The sequence below is a fragment of the Gastrolobium bilobum genome, unplaced genomic scaffold, assembly GCF_033153095.1.
Source record: "Gastrolobium bilobum isolate Gb01-03AN ecotype WA unplaced genomic scaffold, APGP_CSIRO_Gbil_v1 utg16462, whole genome shotgun sequence".
Taxonomy (NCBI): domain Eukaryota; kingdom Viridiplantae; phylum Streptophyta; class Magnoliopsida; order Fabales; family Fabaceae; genus Gastrolobium; species Gastrolobium bilobum.
In genome coordinates, this window is record NW_026896883.1 from 245,562 (window position 1) to 256,535 (window position 10,974).

The 10,974-nt window shown below is 34.5% G+C and overlaps 1 protein-coding gene across 1 annotated transcript; it reads right to left on the reverse strand.

Annotated features, from left to right (window-relative positions):
- Window positions 1-203: 203 nt before the first annotated feature.
- Window positions 204-1,490, reverse strand: LOC133302625 (aspartic proteinase CDR1-like). Its single transcript, XM_061502433.1, has one exon. The coding sequence runs from the start codon at window positions 1,488-1,490 to the stop codon at window positions 204-206; it is 1,287 nt and encodes a 428-aa protein (XP_061358417.1).
- Between the last annotated feature and the right edge of the window lie 9,484 nt (window positions 1,491-10,974).

The following is a 10,974-nucleotide window of genomic DNA, read 5'->3' on the forward strand; positions in this document are numbered from 1 at the left end:
ACACAAGCACAAATAAAATCTTCATTAAGCAAACAGTAACGGTATAAGCTAATTCTTGGTACAGTCAGCAGAAGCAAAAGAAACCTTTCTCTCCTTCAAGATCCAAGACAAAAAAGGAAAAGCACACATAAAACTAACCTTTTTTTTTTCTTGCTCCAATACAAGCACAAACAACACAAAAAATAAGGAAAATATATAAGCTACTAATTCTGGGTACAATCAGTAGGAGCAAAAGAAACTTTTTTCCCTTCAATATCATACTCCACTTGAAAATTAACCTGTGCCAAATTTCCAAATATGTAAATTCCATGGGCTGGTACTACAGCCAAGCAAAACATGTTATCCTCATCAACCTTAAGAAACATGTTTCCATGACTCAGTGCAACATCAGCCCCAGTAAAATGAAACACAAAATCAGGGAAATTAATATTAGCCCCTCCTCTAAAACAATATTCAAATGGTGATGGAATAAGTTCTTCTTGCATTGCCTCAACACCAATCACTTCCTTCACAGAACTTACAAACTCATTGTAAAAAAACGTCTCAAGATATGTCAATGTTGTACCTGAATCAATGATTATGTTGCCATCAGTTTGACCTGTTTGCACCATTTTTTGTCCAATAGTTATGCCTTCAAGATTAAGGTAGTAAAATGCTGGTGAAGAAGGTTTCAATATAAGGGGTGTGGACACAACCCCATTTCCTGATATTGTTGCTTCACTCCCAAATTTTAATTTACTATTAGTGGTTTCTGAAAAAGGAACTAGACAATATGAGAATTTGTGACCAATTTCATCACCAAGTTGTGAAACTAGTGACAATGGCCCTGCTCCTAGACCAACAAGTCCTGTGGCTTTATTACTGGTCTCAAATGTGAATTTATTGTAAACCCCACATCCAAAAATAGACTTTGGAAATGTCATATTTATGTTACCATCATTGGAATCACCAAAACTAATGGATTCAACACCCAATACTCCAGCAGTGAATGATTTGTCACCATATTGGTAAAAGTACAAACACTGACCTGAATATCCACATTCATGTTGAAGCTCAGGGAGTAGTGTGCAAGGTTGTGATGCACATGACACAACATTGAAAGTGGAAGACTTGTTAGGCTCAAATAATGGGGTGTCTTGGGGAAAACAATTCTCACAAGGGGAACATTGTACCCAAATAAGATCACTTCCTGTGTCTGCTATAGCAAGCCTTTCCAAAGGAGGGCTACCAATATAGATTCTCATTAGGTAATCACCACTGTTTGGAATCATAATGGACTCATTTGAATAGAGGGAAACTCTATTTGATCTTGAAATGGAACGCAAAGCAGCATTTTTTATGAGTTCATATGGGGTCATTGAAGGGTTGTAAAATGGTGACTGTGGTGAGTCATGGTGAATAAGATCAATGCTGAAACCTCTTGGGCTTTTGGTGGCTTCAGTGAGGATACAAAAGCATAAGGCTGAGAAAAAGAATGTAAAAACATTCATGTTGAGGAACAAACAGATAGATGCAAAGAACTAGAGAGAGATCCACCTTGAAGTGCTTCCATATATAGATTTTTGAGTTACAAACTAAGACTTTTCGTTACATGTAAGATATTTAATTCGCGCAATGTCATGTATTAAGATTAGGGGTGTTAACGAGCTGATCCGAACCGAGCTTTGGTCTTAACGGGTCGAGCCTGTGTTCAAATGTGTCAGACTGGCCTTAGCCTGTTATCTGTTACGAATATAATATCAGAATGTGGCCTGACTCATTTACAAAAAATAAAAGCTTTGTTTAGCCTGTTTAAAAAAAATAATACAACAAAAATTTATCCAAACAAAATATACAATCAACAGCACTAGTAATTCCATAAATATTCATAAATTTAATGTATATCCAAATAGCATAATATAAAACAAAATCATTTAAAAAGTCTGTTTAATTAATAAAATGGGATGAAATGAATTGAGAAGAGAGAGGGCTATCACAAGTAGTATAAAAAATAAAAAAAAATAAAAAAATAATATATTAGGCAAGCCTGAGAAGCTCTGAGGCCGAGCTTTTGAATTGGAGCATGAGGCCTTTTTATTAAACGAGCTTTTATACAAGTCCAAGTCTGGGTCCAACAATCAATTTTAGACATGTAAGCTCAGACCTTCACGAGCCGAGTCAAAGGGCCATGTAAGGCCCTGGCTCGTTTAGCAACCCTAATTAAGATTGACTTCAATTATGTATTCTAATTTTCCTCATTCTTGTCTCACGATGTAGACCTCACAATCCCAATAGGATTCTTCAATTTGAAAATTATGGTTTTATTTTCTTCCAACACATTTATCCAATCATCCATTATCAGACTAGTTCGGATATAGCAATGTCGGATAATACAGGGGCAAATAATTCTCTCAACATCATTTTTTCCATTCTAAATAATTAAATTCAAAAGTTTTTATTAATAGGAACAAACTCTTTACTACTAAAATCAAAGATTATTAGTATTACAATTTTTTTAAGAGAAAACTTAAAAAAAAACCCCGAAAGTTTCGTCAGAATTACTTACCCCTTCCCGAAATTTTTAATCATTTATACTTTTACTTAAATTTTTTTTATCACTTACCCCCCTAACTTGATTTTCTATCCAAAATTAAGGTTAACACAGTTAATTTTTAAAAAAGATACCAAAACTATCCTAAAAAAAAAAGAATTAACCTCTGCATTAACTGAACTTTACTGTTGACAAGAGATAGTCATTGAAGAGTAAAACCGCGCCACTGCGAGCCTGACCACCTTGACCGCATGGTTGAGATGCCGATCACAAGAAGCTTTGGAGCCCTTTGCAAGTTGTGTGTTTATGATCTTCAGGCAGAGAAAATATTCACTTTCATTGTAGAAAAGTAAACAGAATTGCAAGATTTCAATTTACATGACCCCATTATTTGGTGTTTACTAAATATAGGAGGAATCTTAAGATTAAATACTTCATTGATTAAATATTTCAATTCCCTTTTTTGTTTGCTATTCCAAAAAGATGATCCATATGTTCATTTGCTTATTTATAGAGCCGTGCAAGAATGTGCTTTCTTTTCTTATCAAAGGGTTAATTTTTCTTTTTTTCTGGTATTTTTTAAAAAAGTTAACTCATTTAACTTTAATTTTGGATGGAAAATCAAGTTAGGGGGATAAGTGATAAAAAACATTTAAGTAGGGATGTAAATGATTAAAAGTTTCGGGGAGGGGGTAAGTGATTCTGATGAAACTTTCAGGGGTTTTTTTTTTGAAGTTTTTCCTTTTTTTAAACCCAACTTAGATTCGGGTATATTTTAAAAAATCTTGGTTATATTATACTTTAATGATGTTTCCAAATGCAGGTATTTAAACATGGAAAAAATGTGTGTCATTTTAAAGAATGTAAAGTTGTATCATTTTAAGTGAGAAAAATAATAAATCATTGGGGAGAGAGAATGGAAAAAATAAAATAAAAATGTGAATCTCACTTAGAGTAAAATGACACAACTTATATAATTTAAAATGAGAATTCTTTTAAACATAAACTAAAACCCAATGACATAACGAGACATCACCATAAATTTTAATTGTAGCATACAATAAAACAATGAAGAGACACGCAGAAGGAATAGGGGATTGAATAGGTTTAGGAAAAAAAACAGGGCCGGAGTAATTGAGATAAGCTTGGTGTGTAAATATTTTAAAAAAATTATAAAGTACATACTACATAGAAAAATATTATTTTAAAAACTTAAGTTCAACAAAAATTATTTAAATTAAAGTTATAAGTTGTTAGTAAGGAGTACACCCACTAACAGCTTGTAAATTAATATATATATATATAGAGGGGGGGGGGGGGGGGGGGGGGGATGGGAGGGAGAGAGAGGATCCTTTGGCACCGGTGCCAATTTTGAAGTTTGACACCTCATCTAGAGTCGTTAGATCAAAAAAGATCAATGGTGTCACATACTAACATAACGACTCTCAGATGAGGTGTCAAATTTCAAATTTGACATTGGTGTCAAATGATCCTACCTCATATATATATATATATATATATATATATATATATATATATATATGGAAAAAGTATTTATCATTTTAAATGACATACAGTTATGTAATTTTAAAAGAGAGATAGACACAAGAAAATATTTTTTATTTAAAATTTAAATTAAAAAAACCACTCACTTTCTCTCCTATTATTTCTATTTCTTGTGTCTATCTCTCTCTTAAAATGACATAACTTATTATGTCATTTAAAATGACAAACACCAAATCTTATATATATATATATATATATATAATTTTATTTTTACTTTACCAATCATCCTCGCTTAGATTACAATCTCAAATGACATTCATTATGTCCTTACATATATACAAAAAAATTGTTTCCAGATTTTGAACATGTGACTTTTCAACCACAAAAGAATTATTTTAGCACTACTTAGGCTTGCCCTCTCTAAGTTCAAACAAGAAATCAAACATAAATGATTCAAATGCAAAATTTACCAAAAAAGGAACATTGGTTCCTAATGTTTAGCTAAAAACGTCAAAATAGCGAAATGAAAATTTAACATCCAAATAATTAATAAAAAAAGACATATTATATTTAACTCATAAATAACAAGTGGATGTCAAGAGCCAGTTTCTAATCTTTAAAAAACAAAATGTCGTTTCAAAGATGCATGTCTTTAAGAATAAACTAGAAGCTAGAAAAAAAAAAATATAAAGATTATGAGATATCACCGCAAAGTTTAACATAACAATGAAGAGTCAAAGAAAGAATACAGGATCGTTACAGGACAACAGTTGGGTGGGAGTAATTGACATAAACAGAGTTTTTTTAACATTTAAACAAAACAATTGCACTGTTGATATATAAATATTAAAATAAATAATTATTTATTACTTTTAAAAAATAATATTTAAGTGGAAATAATTTAAAAAAATAAAATTTGCTAATATAAAATATGAATAGGTAATTAGTACTGCCAATATTAACATCTCACTTGCTTCGCAGTCCTGGTTGTTTCCACACTCCGAACTAACAACTTAAGATATCACCATAAATTCTAATTGTAACATACAGAAAAGCAATGAAGAGTCGCATAGGGGTTTGAATAGCTTTAGGGAAGAGGGGAATGAGGTCGGAGTAATTGAGATGAGGTAAGATAATATTTTGAAAATTGGAAGGTAATGTGAATAGATCAATATTAAAGTAAAATTTTTAATTTAATTTTGATATTAAGTAAGAATAATATAAATATTTATACTTATAAGTGCTTAGTGGAGAATATGAATAGGTATTTGAGAATCATAATAATGGGGTTATTGGTAGGGGTGTCAAAACATGTTATGACCCGTGGGTCAACCCGTAACACGAGACGAAAATATGTTTTATGGTTGATTCGCAAAAAAATTTGTGTCGTGTTCGTGTTGGAAAAACATGACACGTAGAAAATTCATGTTGTGTCGTGTCGTATTGTGTCAACATGAATTCGACCCTTTTTTTTTTTTTACCTTTTTTATCAATCACAGTTTTAACCCATAATTTGCGTGTCATTTGTGTCGTGTTGTGTCAAACTGCAAAATACGTTGGTTGTGTTCATGTCGAAAATCCTGACACGAATAAAATTTCATGTCATATTCATATTACATATATTCATGTCGTGTCGTGTCAAATTTGTGTCATGTTATATCGATCCGTTTTTACACCCCTCGTTGACACTCTGAATTGCCTATCCATATTTTCCATTGACAATTTATAATTTTAGTTCCCTAAATTATCTTAAACTAAATAAACTATTTTTATTGAATTTAAATTTTAATTGATGAGTGTATTAATTTTTATCCATTCACACTCCTAAACATTAACTATTTATCTTTTTTTTTTTTTTGTAATATGGAGGGGTAGACCCCACAAAACAGAATTACATTACACTAGCAGTAACAGAAATAGCATAAACACTCCTTGCATCCTTCAACAACAAATCCAATAAACGGAGAGGAGGGTGGAATAGACTTGAACCATGCTATTGTTTTTGTCATAATTCTTTGCTAACCAATGAGCACAAGTATTGTTTTCCCTGCAAACATGGATACAACAAATCTCCTAATCCATAGCAAGCCATTTTCGAATCTACAGAACTACCTTGGAGTCCCTAAGGTCATCCTGATCCATTTGCAGTAATGATATGGCATTAATAGAGTCATATTCAATCTCCAGTTTCTTTATTCCCATTCCCCAAGCCAATTCCATCCCCTTTAAAATACTCCACAACTCAGCATCTAAGGGATTGCAGAAATCAATATTGAGGCTAAAACCACCTCTAAAGGTTCCATTATGATCCCTTAACAAACCCCCACAACTACCTTGTTTCATTGTCAGAGAAGAGGCCCCATCAACATTAAGCTTAAACCAACCAACTTCAGGAAGCTTCCACGTATTATTCAGATTGTCCTTCTTACCACTGTTGGCTCCTCCATTATCTTTATTCCTAGACCCGTTGATCTGCAAAATGAAGTCTGAGATCAATACTTTACCTCTGCTAGGCCTACAGAAATTGTCATCATGGACTTGTTGGTTCCTCCAAGACCATAAAAACTAGCAAGTTGGAAGGAAAACATCTCTCCAATAAAAAACTCCATTAATTCCCCACGAACCTGTTGGACAGGTGGCTTCAATACTCAAGAGGGGGGGGGGGGGTGAATTGAGTTTTACAAAATCTTTTCGCAAAGTACCTTCTTTTATATTTTAAAGGTTATTTCATCAATAAAGTGATTTAATAAGAAAAAATCTAAGTGTAAGAGCAAGTGTAGTGATCAACAAAGTAAGCAAGCGAATATATAAAGACAATCTAAAATGAAATTTTAATACTTAAATAAAGAGATTAAGGTTAGAGAAATTGCAAACTAGATGTATCCTGGTCCGGTCACCACCACCGTGACCTACGTCCAGACTGAAGCCGCTCGATCAATTCTTTGCACTAACTATCAAGCTTGAGGGTGCTTTACAAACCACTACAACCTTTTAAGACTTCGGGCTCTTGATGCCTTACACTTTTTCACTCCAAATTTTCTTAGGAATTTGGTGACCTTTCAAGTGTATAGGGTTCACTCCCCTCTAACTATTATAGAAATCAAATGGAGGTGTTTAAGCAATAGCTAAGTACTCTTAAAGTACAAATAATACAAGTTGAAGAACTATGGGTGTTGACACTCTCACAAGAATAAAGCTCAAGAATAATTTATGATCAATATAATAGAAAGTAAGTAAATGATGTGAAATAAAGCAAGGATTATGATCAAGAGGTGTGTCCCATCAAGGGAAACAATGGTCACTATTTATAAAGGGCTCCCATGACCCTTTGCACACTTTTTTTCGCAAAACTAGTCATTTATAGTCGTTATTTTCGTCTTCTGGTGCAGGGTTGAAAATATGTTTAAAAACATTCTAACACCTTTTTAAACATGCTTATATGAAAGCGTAATGTTATAAATCCTTTGTGTAATCAAATGATAATTTAATGCATGTATTTTAACAAAAATACGTTTAAGCTTATTCATGCAAGAGGTTAGTTACTCTCACAATTAATTCTAAGTCCTAAAGTATATTACTTGATAATTCTTGGACTCAGATTCTTCTCTTGAAGCTTGAATCTTGAAGGACTTCATGATCGTTGGATGTTTGTTTCCTTTTGATTGTTGCAACTTGAAGCCTTCCTTTCATGCTTGTTTGTTATCCTCAAAATCATTGAATCTTTATATTCTTTGCGTAGAGTGCATTGGTTCCACAATCTCCCCTTTTTTGATGATGACAAACTCAAATTGAGAAAAGGATTAGTATAGCATGTATTTAGAACAAATGTAGTATTGAAACTCCCCCTTAATATATGATTGATATAGAAAGTGAAAATCTAGGTTTCATGTAATCTCCCTTTTATGTTTGAATTTCATTCTCCCCCTCATTGCCTTAATGTATGCCTATGGTTTTCTCAATTTACGTATATTTCTCCCCCTTTGGCAACATCAAAAAGCATGAAAGTATATGTAGAAACCTTAAAATAAGCCATGCAAGAAACTAGAAGAAACGCATAATAATCCATAAAAATTCATAATAGTCCATAATCTAATCAACCATAGTCCATAAAGTCAGAGTCCTAGAGATGCAAAATAGCCAAAGGAGCATAGCAAAATATAGGCATAATGTAAGTCAAAAAGCATAAAAAAATAAAATCAAGGACTAAGAGTCATCAGAGCCAGGTGGAGGTAGAGACGGAAGAGGAGGAATGTCAAGGTGGTCCTCAATGCGCTTGAGGCGGTACTCCATATTAGTTTGACGGGCCTGAAGAGTAGAGATGCCAGCCCCTAAGGAATCAAAGCCAGACTGTATGGTGATCTTCAATGAGGTAAAGGAAGTCAAGAGAGAAGCCATGGAATGGTCCGCAGAAGAAGAGGCATCAGCTAGGGCAATATCCTGTGAAGGATCGGCTTCTAGAATGTCCTGATGAGGTGCAGCTGCTGTAGGAGGATCTGTCTGACAACCCCATACACCACCAACTTTCTTTATCTGCATTTGAGCAAGCTGGTGTTCGCCAAAGGAGTGCAAGTTTTCTTTCATGATCTCACCCTCGTCATCAATCTGCTGAAAGCGTAGAAGGCGATAAATAAGAGTGGCATATGGAAGAGGACCGAAAGACTGGGCTTTCATCATCATGGAGCAGAAATAAAGTGGCCAGTTGAAGTCTATGCCAGATCGAATAATCCACATAAGAAACATATCAGATTCATACACCACAGAGTAGTTGGAAGCCCTTGGATACAAAATGTGAGTGACAACATAGTGAAGAATCTGGTTGTCCATAGTGAGGTAATTGACACTGAACTTGGATTTCATGATATGGACACCAGGTTCCACAATTGTTTGAATAAAGGCAGACCTGTCGAATTCAGGGAACACTTCAAGGTCTGTACGGCCGCCATAGGTACAACCAATTAGACTAGGCCACTCAGTGGGCGGGACAATGATGGATTTCCCTTTAATCTCAGCTTTTAGAGTGTTGTTCTCAAAGGACACAGTACAATAGAATGCTCGAATCAGATTCTCCACATACTGCTCTTTTAAAATGGACATTTGGAGCAGATGGTTACTGCTCAATAGATCACAGATTTCAAAACCTTCAGCGTCCCAAAACTTGATATCTAGATACTTTGGCTCGATGATCTTTTCCGTTGCATACTTCTTCTTGAAAGTGGAGTATTGTTTTGCAGTTGTAAAATATCTTCCATGAAGAATGGTTCTTTTGCGTTTCGGGTTCGAAGTGTCAGCCATTTTATCAACCTGTGAAAAGAAAAAAAAAATTGGACAACATTAGACAGCCATGATGCAATCAAATCAAAGCATAATAGGATAATGGATAGCCAATTTTGAAGTATGGTAGTGTATTGAGAGAATAATACAAGTAGAGACTAGGTAATAGAGATGGTAAGATATCAGTTTAGAAAGCATTTTAATTGGATAGGGTATTGAAAAAAATTTCAAACTAAGCAACCTATCAGGATGTAAGCAAATCAGCACATTAGGAATGCATGCCAATCTAATGATGATGCAATTGCATGGAGCATATGAATTGAGGCAGTATATAGGATTATAAGGGTATAACTAGCAGAGGCAGGACTTAGGCAATATAGGAGGCATGATTAGTATGTAAAAAACATTTTTGACCCTAAATCAAAATTAAAGCACTAGGCATAATCAGACCATAAAAAAAAATGGCAGAGCATTCAGGAATTGGAAGCAGCCAAACATATACTGATCAGATAATATAGATACCTGATGCAATCCCAAAAAATCAGATGTAAGCAATAGCTACTTGAAAACATGGGACATTGTAAAATACAGATGCAAACTCGAGGATGCAAGGGGATTTAGTCCATGAGTAATAGCGGGTATGAGTATAAAATGTAACCCAAAAAGAATGTGAAATATGGATTGCTGCAAATTGGGGTTGGGGAAACCACATGAATGTAACCCAAAACAGAATTGGAACTTATGAACAGACCCTAAGCAGGAACCCAGTATATAGTCGATATGCATGTAGAAGAGAACAGAACCCAATGCGTATGCCGATACAGAAAATGGGAACGGATAAGAGTGCAGACAATCATGGCAAAATTCATACTCGGTACCTAAACAGAATTCATACAGATATCAGAATTCATGCCTATACAGAAAAAATGGTTCATCAATCAGCCATTGTTGAGTACTTGTAATCGAGGAATTGCAATCCTGCATAAAAGGACTCTAGGAAGACAAGAAAGGTTCAGTTCAAACAGAACTAGGCAAAAAAAATACCCTAAATGTGATCGATTTGGGTCATTAAACCACCCATTGCAGAAAGAGGGGGGAAAATGCAGACCGATTGCAAACCAAAAAAAAAAGGAGAGTGAGAGAGAAGAATACCTGGAAGCTGCGAAGAGGATGGTGAATCGATTCTCACACTCGGTCCTCTCCAGACCAAGAGCATCAACAGAGAAAAAAAATGGGAAAGGGGATGGAGGTGCGAAGCCGTGACATGGAGGAGTGGTGGGAGACGTGGAGGAGAGACTGTGGGGTCTGTGAGTGAAAAAGAGCGGTCTGTGAGTGAAAAGGGACGGTTGGGAATTAAAAGGGGTTGTCCTGTTTGGAAATCGATTCCCATATGTAAGGAATCGATTCCTCCCTGTGCAGGAGAGAAAAAAGAGATGAGGGTGGATCTGTTTGGGATATTTAATGGATTCAAAGCATGATGCAAGGTGAAGAGGTATGTAAAACATTGTCTTTAATGTGTGTAGGTGTGTTTCAAAATGCATGTAATTTAGTTATGGGAACAAAAAGAGTAATTAAGCATCTAATCATTTAATGAATTACATATAGACTTGGTTTTTCAAAGAATGGAATCAAAGAGTGATGTATAGATTTTCACAAGTATGATGGAT